At 52.6% G+C, this 14,829-nt stretch overlaps 2 protein-coding genes across 2 annotated transcripts; one reads left to right on the plus strand and one right to left on the minus strand.

Annotated features, from left to right (window-relative positions):
- The first annotated feature begins 434 nt into the window (after nt 1–434).
- LOC136713416 (parathymosin) lies at nt 435–3,617 on the plus strand. The gene is made up of 5 exons (XM_066690483.1): nt 435–639; nt 1,774–1,887; nt 2,114–2,174; nt 2,347–2,432; nt 2,604–3,617. Exons 1-5 carry the CDS (start codon nt 586–588, stop codon nt 2,673–2,675), a joined length of 387 nt encoding a protein of 128 aa, XP_066546580.1. The 5' UTR covers nt 435–585; the 3' UTR covers nt 2,676–3,617.
- Nucleotides 3,618–5,397: 1,780 nt separating this feature from the next.
- On the minus strand, nt 5,398–14,468 carry slc45a1 (solute carrier family 45 member 1). Its single transcript, XM_066691083.1, has 9 exons — nt 14,318–14,468; nt 12,626–13,048; nt 12,219–12,311; nt 11,804–12,028; nt 9,833–10,593; nt 9,466–9,619; nt 8,972–9,148; nt 8,375–8,580; nt 5,398–8,106 (listed from the first exon to the last, which is right to left on the minus strand). The coding sequence occupies exons 2-9, from the start codon at nt 13,038–13,040 to the stop codon at nt 7,843–7,845; spliced, it is 2,295 nt and encodes a 764-aa protein (XP_066547180.1). The 5' UTR covers nt 13,041–13,048; nt 14,318–14,468; the 3' UTR covers nt 5,398–7,842.
- Between the last annotated feature and the right edge of the window lie 361 nt (nt 14,469–14,829).

A 14,829-nucleotide genomic window follows, 5' to 3' on the forward strand; every position in this document is an offset into this window, starting at 1 on the left:
ACGGGGGAGGACGCGTCAACCTCATGTCAACATTACTACCGTGTTTACGAGAGCCGCGCATCAATGAATAATAAACTGTATACTAAATATATATGTATCTATTTCTTATTGACGCATCCGATACCCAATAGAGACAAAGGGAACAGTTTCTCTTGTGTAGACGAGAGGGTATTGTTCAGCGATGACCGACATTTGAATTAGCCAATGAGAAGCTCGAAAAGGGGCATCGTTTTGCTGTTAATGAGGGGGCGTGTCCTTGCATGTACATCGACGAATAGACAATAAATATACACAGGGGGCGTGTCCTAGAAGGCGGGACTCTGGGGCGTGATCGACGTGCGAGTCCTCCAATGGGCGCAGGCGAAAGTCCCGTCCACCAATCCCGAGCCGCCTCGACCTGCCCCCTCAGGAGGACGCTATTTAATTCTCAGGTTTGAAGCGCCGTGTTTCACTCCTCTCCTCGCCTCCGAGTCGCCAGTTTCCCATCCGAGACAGGGGTCGCTGCCTTCCGTACACCCGAAGAAAAGAAACCATTAATTACCACCTTCTTCTGTCTGGGAGGCTTGTTTTCTTCGTCCGCACACAATGGCTGATACCGCAGTTGACACGACCACCGCCACCCCCGAGGTTACCCCAAAGGTGAGTGCAGTTTTGGGCTCATTGCGCGGCTTGTGACCCGGGCTCGGGGCTCTTTGTCTCCGCCGCCTCCTCGGCGCTACACGCGGGTCTGGGTTTGGGGGACTCGGGGTCGGCAGGCGCCTCTCCACCGCCGGCGATGCCCGCTTTTGTTCCGTTGGGTGACGGGCCACCTTACCGGGCAGCCCCCGGTCCCTTAGTGTGCGGGTTTAATTGCGTTTTGGGTTTTGCCGGTGGTCTGCGCGGTTTGGCTGAGTTCGGCTCCGGCGGCCGGGGTGAGAGCCGCAACGCAGCCGGGCTGTGGGTGGGAATCGGAGCTTTTTGTTCCCGGTTTGAGATGACCGAAAACCCCACGTTTGCGCTTCCCCTTTAAGCCTGGGGGGGACTTTCCACACGGGTGGATGGGCGCCTCTGCGGGGGTGGCCCCGGTGTCTCCCCGCCGCTCCGCTGCTCTGGCCGGTCCGCGGCTCCGGGCGGCTCGTATTTATACCCGCGCGGGAGCCGGGGCTGCGCGAAACGGCGGGAAGCGCGTGCGTGCGTGCGCGTGCGGCGCGCGTGCACGAGAGCGCGCGCCACGTGTCTCCGGATTCTTTTGTCTGCTCGCCGGGCGCGCGCGCCAGCCCTTCACCGCATCATCATCATCATTATTATTCTGCCCCCCCACTCCCACGCCTGTGCTCTGTTGCCCCGGATGCTTGTCCAGTGTGGTTTAACCGCGGACTCTGTTGCCCCAGGACCGGGCTGATCCCCCAACTGCCCCCCATCCCCGGGCACCACCTGCCGGCCACCTTCCCCCCCCCGTAGCCGCCGAGAAGTAGCTCTTGTTAATCTACTTGCCCCAATCCCTGCCGAGCCGCCTTCGCCCCGGATCCCCGGCTCTTGTTCGGCGGCCTGCGGGCGGGGGTGCGAGGAGTGGAGGCTCGGGAGCCGCGGGACGGGAGCCGCTCTGATTGGTTCTGCTCGGTGCTCGACTTTGTTTAGGTCTTTTTTGTGCGTTGAATGGAGATGTTGTTCGGGGCTGTCAAATGTCAGGCAGCGTGGGGGGGTGGAAAAACAGCGCGTCTGTTACTCAGTGTTTCCAACCCCAAGAGTGGGGGTGTAGTACTGCTCCAGCCTCACTTCATGTTTCGTTTCCAGGACCTGAAGGAGAAGAAGGAGGTTGCCAAGGAGGAAGTGGAGAAGACTGAGGAGAAGAAGGAGGAGAAGAAGGAAGAGAAGAACGGCAGCGCAGACGCACCTGCCAACGGCACGGTGAGTGACTCCCGGCGCCCCCCCGGCCTTTGTCTGCCCTCGCCGCGCAGGTGTGCGCTGCCCCTCCCCCCCGGCCCAGCCTTTGTGGAGGGGGTGAAGGGGCACGGCTGGCATTGTTTACCCCCCCGATGAACTCGATCTCTCGAGTCCTTACACAGAAGATCAAAGGCCCCTATCAGTGATCGCTGGCCTGATGCCAGTTCCTCACCATGTCCTTCCCTTGTAGGAGGCGAACGGTGCCGACCACGGCGAGGAAACCCCTGAGGATGAGGAGGAAGACGAGGAGGGTGAGCTGCTGTTTTGAGTCTCTACCCGCGGGGGGGGTGGGGGAGTGTTTTGAATCGGTCGCACTTCAGCGCACAGGGCGGATGTGTTCAGATGCCACCCATGCGGGGACTCGTCTTGTGACGTGCGTGTCGCTCTCGGTGCCGTCAGTGATGGGTTTTCTGTCCCCTGCAGCCGAGGGAGAGGGAGAGGAGGACGAGGCAGAGGATGGCGCTGACGAAGAGGCCGAGCACCCTGTGAAGCGCCCGGCTGAGGAGGAGGTGAGCCGGGTTGTGTAGATGTACACACACACACACACGAGATTTCAACACGCACGCCCTGGTTTTATTTAAAAGCAGACTGGCTGAATTAAGACCTGCTGTTTCACTCGGACCGTCCCTCGGTGTCTGGACTCTAATCGATTTATTCTCTGTTCCTCCCCCCGCCACCAGGAAAAAGTGGAAACCGCAAAAAAGCAGAAGACGGAAAACGGCGACTCCACAGAGGCCGAAGCGAAAGCCTAGAGCCCGGCCCGCCCTCGCCGCCCGCTCTGTCCGCCTGGTCACCCCGACCCAGTAGAGGTTGTGCTTTTGTGAACGTTTTTTATCATTTTTAAACTTCTGTATGCGCACTGGAGTCCTGTAACACCACAACCCTCCTTTTGTAAAGTGTTATTTATTGGTCGCTGACCAGTTTGTACTGATTGCTGCAAATAGGGCCCGTTTATAAGATCAGAGTGTTGGCTTTTTTTGTCCCTGTACCCCCGCCCCGGTCTCCAACCTTTTATACATGTATGAAGCACACTTTCTACTTTGTTACCTGACCAGCAGATACACACGAGCAGCTCTTTGTAAGAAACTATTCAGATTTTTTTTTTTTATTTTATTTTTTATGGTGACCTCTCAAACCCAGTGAAGACCAAAGATATAGGAGTTAAGTGGGGGGTAATAGGACTCGAGCGTCCCGGTCTGTAGTCGGTCCTGCCGAGGAGGATTGTGCGGTTAAACGCCGGCCGCATATTTGCCCGGCGAAGCTCCAGTACGACTGCATGGATGGCGAACGCGGCCACGAGGGTCTCTGCCTCGCAACAAGCGAAACCCGCCCAGTCCAGAGACCCCGGCCGCGTCTATTAACCCCTCTTAAGTCTGAAGGTTTTGGTCGTTGTTCTGTATGAGTTCCTCGGATATTTTTTTTTTTTCTCTGTACAGTTTAAGTTGAGATTTCCGTGGTCTGAACGCCCCGGGTTTAGACTCCCAGCAGCCTCCTCTCGGACGGTTCTGATTAGCGTGACCGCAGCGGCGTCTCCTGGGGGTCCCGGCCGGTATGGGCGGCCACCCGCTTCACGCGCAGCCTCTCCTTCGGAGCGAGGTTTTTACAAAGTCTTTATTTTTCTGTTTTTTGGTTGCCTGACCACTGCTTTGTATATTCTGGTTCTCGATTATAAATAAAACAGTCTTGTCTTTTTATTCGGCGTGTTGCGTTGTCCCTGTGTGTGAACGTCACTGCTACACCCTCTCCACTGCAGTCCATCTGCATGCCTTTCAAGTGGACTTGTGTGAATTTGACACCGCATCACGCCCCCCCCAGCCCCACAAGCTCTCCTTTCATATTAGACCTGCCATCTCCCAGCTTTCCAGTCCTGCTTGCACAGGGACTCATCCCCCCTTTCCAAGAGCCCATCAAATCTAAACCGAGTGATCCTGTAGGCTTCAGCCCAAGCCCTCAAACCACCAACTGTCTTATTTGGCCAGATGACCCTTCACAGACCCTCTAAACCCGGCTGGAGCAGCGGTGCGGTCCCAGATCACCTGGCTGCTGAGCTCTCTTTAATTGAGCCTTTAAGTTGTCTAATGGGAGCGTCTTAATTTTAAGCTGTGGGGGGGATGTGAGCAGCTGCGACACTTGCTCGATTGCTGTGAATTAAAGCGCTTGCTTACACATTAAGAATTTAGTTCCAGTGAATTTGCATTAAGACTTCAAAGTTCTGGTGGTTGAAATTTAAGCGCGGTGAGGAGGGGCCCCGGACCAGCGCCGGAGGTGTTGAAGGGTCTGTTCTGCACGCCTGATCCAGGTTTATTGTGGAGGACACGGCCTCATGGGGTGAATAGCAGGCGCAGGAATGGAGGAGGTGGTTAGCGTGATGCACGGCTAGTGTGTGTGTGTAAAGGGCTCCTGTCACGATGAAATGGGAGACGCATCCATTCACTTTAATTCAATGAAATGGCGCTATAGTGGAGCAGCAGAAACGTGGTCCGGGGGGAGTGTCGCCCTCTGCTGGCGAGAGGAGGGGAGGCGGTGCCTGAGCTCTGCGGGTGAGAGGTGCGTTAAGGACAGCGGCGGCAGGGAAATAACGGCCTGGTGTTTTAGTGTTTGAATCCTGTGCAAACTCGGCTTTATAGCGGACTAAAGCATGCCTTTGAGCGGCGGGGGGCCTTTTCTTCGGTGTCAGAGGAGCTTTATTCTCGCTTCTCCCGAGATGTGAGAGAATTGCACCGGGCGGCTGGCAGTGGCTGTTTGTCGCCCCCTGTTGGCCACTGGACATCACAGCACAGCCCTGCACAGCAAAGTGACAATGTTTGCGAGAATCTGCCCATATTAGGTCAGCTGCGCGCTTGACAAAGAACACAAGTCTTGATTACAGGAACGACTGGGCCCGGACTCGGATTTCACTTGTTTGTGCTGAAGCTCTTTTCCGTCAAAACGTGGACATTGCACCCAAGCCAATAGGAAACCCTGTTCCCAGAGGGATCGTTTGTAAAAGCCACACTGACAGACTGTCTCTGTAATCCCTGACTTAAAAGTATTTATAGTACAGTAAAACAAATGCAAGGTTTACTCTTTCATGCAGTAACTAATTTCACCCACAATCACCTGCAACAACAACACAGCTGGCCCTATCCTTTCTCTTGCTTATTTTTTAAAATTGTCCTTTAGTTTTACAATAAGGGTGTGGACCGGTCACCAAAATCTCACCTGTTTGTTTTTGTATCAGGTAAACAACTTACTTACAAAGTTAATATAAAATACATGCTGTTGACAAGCTGGTGTATAATAATACATCCTTTGCAACAGCAATATATGTATGTTAATCAGCCGATCCCTGGAACGAACCATTAAATGTGTAATCTATTATAGCAGAACAATACTGAAGCGGGGTCTCGGGGTCAGGGTGGAGCAGGAGATACTGCTGCTTTTTTAGTGGGACCCTGGGAACCACATTGCCTTAGCGTAACGCACTTCCCCTGCCTCTCTTTCTGTTCCCTAAAGCCCGTATTAATCTGCAAAAAAGAAACCTTGCTGTTTCAGGCGTTCACATGTTTTTTTGCGTACATTACACTGAATGAAGCATTGTCAGGTCATGTCACACTTTAAAAGACCGAGAGGGTGCTACACAAATCCAATCGAGCTCATAATTAGATATATTCTTCTGTAAAAAGGAAAACCAGAAGACCCTTGAGACCCTTTCCCCGAGTGAGCGCCTCTCCTCTCCTCCCTCACTTCTCACCTCTTGCCCTCATCAGTCGGTTTCTGTCCGGAAGGCGGCGATTGACAACAACACAGCTCGGCTTTTCTTAAACCACTATCAGTCTTTTATTGTTTTGAATATCGTTATTTTAAATAAGTTCTGAAACCAAAATAAGTCAAATAAATACAGAAAATATCATCTGTGTATCCCAAAATAATAGATTCATAGCAGTAATATGGATAAGAAAATAAGAAAGCAACTGTTTGAATAAAAACGAAATATAAAAACAAAGAGAAACAAAGCAAAGGTCTTCGGACAAACAAATAAAAAAACAGTCTGATCCAAACAATGGCTTAATAGAGACAGATTTTAAGGAATGTTTATAGAGTTTGTGTTCCAAAGTTTGTTTTGATTACTGCAATACAGACGGCATTATCCAGAAACCCCACTCCCGGAATAAGAAGCTAAATCACTGAACCTCTTTCTTTTATTATTATTAATTCAATGAAACATTCCTTAAAGACAGACATTTCATGAAAGCGATGCGTGCGCAGTGAAAGCCGTGGAGAGTGTGGCGCTGGGAGCTTCGGGGATGGCGATGGCGGCGATTGAGGCCCCCGGGTACAGGGCCTGGGAAAACGGCACGGCACCATCTGCAGTCCCTTACGGTGCCGTGCCAAGATTTCCAGACGGGCCTCGGAGCGTGCCGGCGCAGCCCCCTTCCCTCGGGTGTGTGGCTGCGGCGGCAGCTTGCGATTCGGGAGCCAGACATATTCAGAAATCTGCCTTTGCCTCGTTTACATTCTCCTACCACAGAAGGGAATCTCAGGCCAGTGTCAGGATTCTGCATTTTTGGCAACGAGGGATCCGTCTGAAGCAGGAAGCAGATACAGTTCAATACACGACAGCCGGGAGACGTTTTCAGAAAGTGCTTTCCCACGTCTTTGCAAAGACAACCTACATTCATCTTGGTGCCTGGTACAGCTCACCTGGGGCGGCAGCAGCTTATGTTCGGGGGGGGGAATAATGTCATATGCAGTATGAACAGACAGGACGTGAGGGCCAGCTGGGGTCAGGGGTCAGGGGTCACTGGGGCTCCGGACAGGAACACACACAGATCAGGTCTAAGCGTTCAGGATCTGAAGGTCCAAAATGTCCCCTCGATTGGACCACAGCTGTGATTGGATGAGTTCCCTGGGAGACGTCAGTGCCACTACTTTAGCTGCGGTGTGCCTTTCATACAGAAGACTCAAAGACTTGTGCGTTTGTGTGTCTGTAAGTATGTATGTGTGTCAATGTCTTTGGTGTCTGTGTGTGTCTGTTTATGTTTATGGGCTGCTATGTGTGAGTGTGTGTGTCTGTAAACGTGTGCATTTTTAATTGTCGGTCTGTGAACGCGTGCCTATGTGCGTGTTTGTGCGTGTTTGTGAACACGTGCATATTTATGTGTGTCTAGGTGTATGAATGCTCTTCTATGTGTTCAGTCCAGAGCCAGATGTGCACAGTGCCTTGCAACGCAGGAGACCAGCTATTGAAATGCACAAACATGTCAGAGCCAGACAGACCGACAGACAGACTGACACACAGACTGACAGCCCAGAGTTCTGCACCGTATCAGTCGATATGTTAGTGAAGGACACGCAGCAATGACTGGGGGAGCTCAGAGACGACTTCCTGTTTCAGTGCCCTGGATGTGATCTGCGTGACGTCCTTTTCACTATTGGAGCAAATAAGGGTTTATGTACATGTGAATATAAATACTGGGGGCGTTTTATTTTGCTGACAAACAACGGGGAGTCACAGAGCACTGCCAGGCACCCCGCTAAACCCAACTGGAGGAAAGATGAAAGATAATAGAATATTTCATCTCTCAACCATCTGAACAGCTACGAAATGACACCCTGCTCTCTTTCGATACGATCTGGTGAAAAGAGGAGAAAGAATTCGAGGACCAGAAGGGCTGTGTGAAACTAGCTCACTGCATTTCACAGGTGTGCACCAAGTCACAAAAATAATGTCACCCCGACACTTTAATTACATCAGCCCGGGTATTGCTTTGAAGCGTGGTGAGAACTCTGGACGGACAGAGACACACACACACAGACGGACACAGACGGACACAGACGGACACAGACGGACACAGACGGACAAAGACGGACAAAGACGGACAAAGACGGACACAGTGGTCGGTGCGATGAGATGTTTGGCTTGCCGTCTTCCCCTCTCTAGATCTGTATGAGCAGGGGCTGCGTCTCTGTGTCGCTGTCCGGCGGGGGCAGCTGGTACACCACGCAGAGCGAGGAGTACAGGCAGCCCACGAACGACATCACGCTGGAAAAGTACATCACGCCCCGCGCCCCGCCCACCAGCGAGGTCAGGGGGCCCATCACCACAGAGACCAGGATCTGCGCCAGGAAGTACTGGCAGCTCAGCAGGGAGATGTCCACGCCCATCCCGCGGCGCGTGCCGTCCTCCGAGGAGCCTGTGAACTGCGCCGACACAGGAACACGCATTAAGAGCACTGTAACACGTGTCCAACTACACACACACACTACCTCACACATGTAGAAGTCTTTTTGTGTAAACGGTTATGCTCTGATGTGTTATTAACTACGCCCTGCTCGTCGACCGTCACCCATTTGTGAAAGATTTGAGATGTCGTTCAAGTGCTTGCTTGAATTTAAATACACACAGTCACACACTCACTCACACACACGCACACGCAAGCACACACACGGCGGCCCTTGGCGGTCTGACCTGCGGGCTCTGGTAGTATTCGCAGAGCAGGGAGTAGGGCAGGGTGCACAGTGAGGAGAACAGGATGCCGTAGGTGACGCAAAGGGACAGGATCACGTACAGGTTGGTGGAGAGGGTGGCCAGGCCGGTGCCCAGGCCGAACGCCAGGTAGGCGAAGAAGTAGAGCGAGCGGAGGGAGAAACGCTCCTCCAGCTTCTCCAGGATCGCTGAGTGAAGGGGGGAGAGAGAGAGAGAAAAGGAGGGAGGAGGAGGAGGAGAGAGGGGCAGGGGGCAGGGATCAGGGAGCAGGGGAACAGAAAGGCAGAGGGAGAGAGAGAGAGGAAAAGAGTATGGAAGGGAGAGACGGTTAAAACAGAGGGGGTGAAAAGAGGAAGGTGGGAGCAAAGATAGAGAGGGGGCCAAAGAGGAGAGAGATGGAGAGAGGGAGACGGGGGTTAGTCAGTGAGAAGACCGTTTCACCATCTGAATACTCTGTACAGCGGACACGTCCCCGTCTGTTCCTCAAGCTGCGTGTGTGGATTTGTGTGAGTGTGCCTGCCCCGTGTGTCTTTCATTTCCCCAGTGCCTTGTGTGTGCGTGTGCGTGTGTGTGTCTTACCCGAGTAGAAGGCCGCACTGAAGGCGTAGATGCACATGCCCCAGCAGCCCATGGTCACTCCAGAATTGTACAGCTTGTAGGCTTCCGAGTCATGGGGTGCCTTGGGGTCGCCCCCAAACACCACCTCCCCCATGAAGTCGGTGTAAAAGAGCAGCATCCCCTCAAAAGACAGCCACCCTGCGGGACAGACAGGACAGACAGCGGCTGTGAGCTCGTCCACTCTTTGACAAACTGAAGAAGACAAATTCTGACGCACACTCTGACACATTGAGGAACACTGTCACACTGAGACACACACTCTCTGACACACTCTGCGGTACACTCTAATGCACTGAGACACACTCGGACACTCTGACACACTCTGATGTACACTCTGACACACTGACACACATTCTGTCATGCTGACACACTCTGAGACACACTCGGAAACCCTCTGAGGTACACTCTTACACACACTCAGACATGCTGTGACACACACATGGTGTGATATTGACCCAGGAAGTGGTTGGTGCAGAGGCTGCACAGTGGGGGGGGCATCCTGTAGATGGCGTTGCAGAGCAGCCGCATGGACAGCTGATTGTCGGTGCCGTCCGTGGTGTCGCTCAGATCGCTGTCGTAGCGCACGCCGTTCAGCAGGATATTGGCCACCTGGGAGGGGGGCAAGAGAGAGAGAGAGGGAGACAGGCGGGGAGGGATCAGTGTCCGGGGTCCTAAAGCCAAAACACTTAAGAGAGTTTGAATCTTTTGAATGGCCGTGCTCTGGTGCACTTCAGCCGAGGCGTTTCCCACTCGCGTTTCAGAGCAATAAGGGCCTCTAAGACATGTGCTCAATCACGCTGTCCACCACCCCCCAACACTCACCTGCTGCCGGAAGGTGACCGTCCTCCTGCGCCCGCTCTCCACGCCGGGGCCGGGGGCCAGCAGGGTGTCGTCCAGCAGGGCCAGACTCTGGGGCCGTTTCAGAATCCCGGAGCCCCCTCCTTTCAGCGGCGCTCCCCCGGCACCAAGGGTGGGCGGGGTGTCCCTGTGGGGCAGCAGCGGGGCGGTGGCGGAGTCGGGGTCCAGGGGCTGGGGGGTCTGCTGCCCTGTGTAGCAGTCGATCAGCACACTGTCGATGTAGGACGTGCCGAAGGACGAGGCGAACTCGTTGATGCCCGTCAGGGAGCTGTCGCGGCTGATGAAGCTGCCGTACTTGGGGGTGAGGGGACTGAGGGGCGAGAGGGGGCTGGTGAGGCCAGTGTAGAGCCGGGCGTTGGCGCTGGCAGAGTACGCCAGGGGGTCAGGCTGGCAGGGGTGCGGGTCGTAGCACTGGTAGCTCAGGGGATCCTCCTCCGCAGCGAACCCCTCCCCGTCGTCCCCGTGCTCCCCTTGCCCCGGTGGCACCGGGGGTGAGGGCGGCAGCGCCAGGCTGGGGCTCTTCAGTGTGTTCCTGGGGCGCTTGGCGGCTTGTGCCTGTGCCAGGGGCCGCTCCGGAATGCTGGTGAGGGTCATGGCCGTGGCGATGGCGAGGGTGATGCTGGTGAAGAGGTAGATGACCCTCAGCTGACCCCCCAGCGACCTCCCGAACTCTGTGTGGTCCCAGTTGATGCCGCCCACCACGTAGCCAAAGCCGCCGCCCAACCCTGCAGGGAGAAACAGCCTGGTGAGGGTCAGGGGGCACAGGCGTGCGACTGCGGCTGGCATCACAGCTTACAGCTAATTATAATTCACAAACCCAGTAACTGATGTCTGTAGCATTTGCCATCGGGTAATTTCTTGAGTGGACAGGTCAAGAGTTTAATTAAATCCTGGTACCAATGGCAACCCCGGCCCCCTCCTTAGACACACGCCTGCCTTGTACGGTTTCTGTGTGAATTGGAGGTGATGTTATTTCAATGAAAGGTACAGTAGTAGCCACAAACAAAACCTTTAGCTCAACACAAAACACACAGAGCAGCCCACAGCACTGCTGACCGCGCTGGGGTGAACGCAGACAGAGAGAGGGGGAATGCACAAGGACACACTTATTTTCTCAGGCCACTGATTGACTATGAGTTTTTGATCATTCTGATGATAAAATGCATTCGTCAATACAGGCTGTTTTTGAAAGAGATTAACCTACACTCTTGCTAACTTGGTTAATGTCTTTGACCGTCTTGTAAAATGAATCAGAATCACATTCTTCTGCGCTTGTCCCGCTTCTGAAATGAATATTTTAAACTGGCACTGTTAACTATTAAAAGTTTGTTGTGCCATTAGCCTAGCTGAAATAGTTCCGCCCAAGGACAGCCTGAAGATTTCACCAGAATTGCAGCATTTTGTACTTGCTCGCTTGAACAGCCAGTTACAGTAAGAAAAACTGAAAATATTTTGTAAATGATTAATTTTATTTGATTACTGCAATTGATAATCTGAACTGTCAAGACATCTAGCTTTATAGCCTAACGTTACCCTTTGTAACTGAACAGAAATGAAAGAAATGTCCAGACCTGTGCCTGAATTACATTTATTTTCGTTGGACGTGGTTTAATTCAAGATAAAATCGAGGAACAGTTAAAATACCTTGTTTGTTTGAATAAAATGTTGGATTAAAACATCAAATGAATCTCGTGTGCCCTTTATAAAGTTCACACACAAACACATGCACATTCACTTTATTGCTAAAATCACAATATTTACTTTTGGTACTTCACTACACTTGAAAGTAAATACTTAGAGTAGTTTTACTCAAGTGTAACTTCTGACTACTTTTTACACCGCTGATGGAGAAACACAGAGAGATGTATAGAGAGACGCAGGGAGGTGAGCCAGGGTTACAGCCTGGCATGGGACCGGGGGCGGGGTGTCCCTGACCTGCCAGCAGAGCGTGGATGTTGAGTCCACGATCCTGGTCCTCGGGGCTGCAGACGTCCATCATGTAGGCGTGGCTGGGGTTGTCTGCCGAGTCGGCGCTGAAGTCCATCAGAACCACGCCACACACCGTCAGCACAATCCCCCACTTGTGATTGGCTGCCGTGTCTGCCAGGGCGGTCCCGATATCCCGCCCATTCAGGACCAGCGTCAGACCAAGCAGCGCTCCTGCCGGTGAGAAAAAGAAAAGCAGATGATCCTGACAGGCTTTTAGCACAAGCCACAGAATTGCATTTGCAGAATCTGAATAAACTACTGATGTGAGGAGAACCGGAGTCATCATTTCCACCCAGAGGCTTCTCTTCTCCCCTGTTCTTGTGCCACAGAGCGGGGGGCGGAGGACGGGCGTGTTTCTCACCGATGGCAAGAACCAGGATGAAGGGCCGGCGACGGCCGAAGCGGGAGGTGCAGCGGTCGCTCCAGGCGCCCAGGATCGGCTGGACGAGGAACCCTGAGGACACCGGGGGGGGTGGAGAGGGGCAGAGAGTGAGGGAGGATAGGGGGATGAGGGGATGAGAGAGAAAGTTTTAAAAAGAGCAACATCCATGTACATATATAGAGATACTCTATTGGCGTGTTTTGTATGTTGACATGTTTGTACGTCTGCAGTTCTCTTAAACATGTCGGCAATTGCTTTATTGAAGCCCAGGGGAAGGATGCTGTGGCTTTTATGCCCTACGTGATTGACTCTCTTTCCTTTCTAAACTCAAGAGATTTCTCCCTAACTCCCCCCGGCGCCCAGTGAGTTGGACGGCTCTTCCTCACCCAATATGGGGCTGATGAACCACACCAGGCTGTAGAACTGGTCGGGCAGGCCCATCTGCAGCAGCACCGGCGTGACGTAGGCCGTCTCCATCGCATAGCTGAACTCGATACCGAACAGGATGCAGCCGTTGAAGAGCAGCTCGGGGAAGGTGCGCCGGGGGGGCAGCTCGCTCAGGTCCAGCTGGTCCAGGGGGCAGGGGGTGTTGGGGGGCGGCGGCGGCGAGGGCCGGATCAGCTTCCGCCGCTTGGGGTGCCGCTTGAAGTTGTTGGCGCGGTGGCTGAGGTGGCGGGTGGTGGAGGATGGGAAGGTGGAGGTCTTGGGGATGGAGCCCGCTTTCCAGGCACTGTCCTGGACCCCCCCCGGACTGGGCAGGAGGGGATCGCTGGGGGTGCCCGGCCCAGGGGAAGACATCATCGTTGCTGCTTTTGGGCACGAACAAAATAATCATATTAATAATAATAACACAGAAGCACACCGCAATAAATGGCTGTATTTGTTTTATTTTTTCTTCCTTGAAGTGAATGACATCAATAGGAACATGGTGAGAAGAAAACAGACACACGGCCAGTCCCCAAATAAAGCCGAGGAAGTCCCTCTATATGTTTATCAGATGTTTATTATGTTCTTTTCTTTTGTAAAACAATTCTGGTAAATTCTTACACCGAACTCTGTGTATTCGATTCAAACAGCTTAGATTCACACTGAGCTGCTGCAGTTGATAATGGCAATAGTAGTTCACCAACGCAAATCTACAGGAGAGGTACACCCCAAATAACTTCACAAATATCGAAACAATAGTGGGTTTTCATTTCAGGCTTATTTGTTTGTTTTGGTTATTGAAGACAGGAGCACATCAATGTCTGGGAAGCGGTTCATCTACTTTTATCAGCTGTACACCCACCTTCCGCTTGCTTTTTCATCAATGGACATAAATATCATGTTCATTACATAATCACATATGCAATCAAACTAAATCTAAGAATGTAAGCTACACGCTTTTGGGTTCATTCATGTTATGAATAACGGATGTATTATCGACACCGGAAGCACCTGCATCATCAGGATGAAACTGCACATTTGACCAGGATTTTGTCCTCCACGACAGGCGACGCATGCAAACCGGCAAACAATAGCAGGCATCGCCCCATGCGGCTGCTGGCCTCTTAAATTGCTCTAAAGCATGGATGCTCACCTGCCAATATTTACGGCTCGTGTGGAGGTGCGCCAATCCCATGTGCTCACATGCGCTGAGCCCAGCAGTTTCCACTGCGCCAAATGCATACTGTTTTATAATAGCGCTATGATCATACACTTTCATTATGAACCGGGTGCTTACTTGTGATTGAATTATCATGACACTAAATGAATGAGAGAGAGAAAACCAGTACTGCCGCAGGACTGGAAAAATATCGTAACAGCTTTAAAATATCTGTCAATATCATATTTATATACATACTGTGTCACATGCACGGAAGAACCCGCAGTCACAGTGCTGGAGTGGAACAGGCGCTGCTCTGGTTAGGTGTGTCTGCGTGTAGTTCTGCAGGCCATTGCAAACAGCTCTGCTTGCTCCGTGACTGTTTGCTCGTTTTGTATTGCGACGTGAACACGAGTCAAGCGGAGCTATGCGCTCTGTTCTGGAACAGGACAAAGCGTGCAAATGAAACATACATGAAGGAAAGAAAGATTACCTTTTCAGGGGCTCGGGTCTTTTATTACAGCATACTCTGTTTTATGCACAGATATATCCTACTTATTTAGATTTGCAGTGTTATTTACGCATTGAGATTTGCCTCCCCGTGTCTTTGATGCAGTCATTTCTCAGCTTTCATCCTCCGTCCCTCATCCTCTCAACCTCTTCTCTTTCCTTCCCTCCCCCCTTCCTTTACTCCCTCTGTCTCCAAGGTGACGTCAGGCCCCCCCATCCCCGACTCGCTCCTTGCATCCCTCTCTCTCCCTCTCTCCCTCTCTCCTGCAGCATCAGCATCACTCCCGCCGTGCGCGCTCCCGCCCCGGTGCCGTGCGCGCTCCGCTCTCGACCCCCCCCCTCTGGTTACCATAACAGCCGGCTCTCCGGTTTAACGGGTAGCGGATTTTAATTCAATTCACTGCCCGTGTATTTTGCACCGCAGTCAGTCTCCAGATGCACAAGCCTGGTTGATGCACATGGGATGAAGCGTATTTTCTATTATGCGTCTCAGTC

Source organism: Amia ocellicauda, chromosome 18 (genome assembly GCF_036373705.1).
Source record: "Amia ocellicauda isolate fAmiCal2 chromosome 18, fAmiCal2.hap1, whole genome shotgun sequence".
NCBI lineage: Eukaryota > Metazoa > Chordata > Actinopteri > Amiiformes > Amiidae > Amia > Amia ocellicauda.

Excerpts from the sequence above, each read along its gene's own strand:
- LOC136713416 (XM_066690483.1), top strand. The coding sequence starts at position 586 with ATGGCTGATACCGCAGTTGACACGACCACCGCCACCCCCGAGGTTACC. Across the intron at positions 640-1,773 it reads CCCCCGAGGTTACCCCAAAG|GACCTGAAGGAGAAGAAGGA; the intron begins GTGAGTGCAGTT and ends TTTCGTTTCCAG. Across the intron at positions 1,888-2,113 it reads ACGCACCTGCCAACGGCACG|GAGGCGAACGGTGCCGACCA; the intron begins GTGAGTGACTCC and ends CTTCCCTTGTAG.
- slc45a1 (XM_066691083.1), bottom strand. The coding sequence starts at position 13,040 with ATGATGTCTTCCCCTGGGCCGGGCACCCCCAGCGATCCCCTCCTGCCC. Across the intron at positions 10,594-11,803 it reads CATCCACGCTCTGCTGGCAG|GGTTGGGCGGCGGCTTTGGC; the intron begins GTCAGGGACACC and ends TTCTCCCTGCAG. Across the intron at positions 9,149-9,465 it reads CTGCACCAACCACTTCCTGG|GGTGGCTGTCTTTTGAGGGG; the intron begins GTCAATATCACA and ends TCTGTCCCGCAG.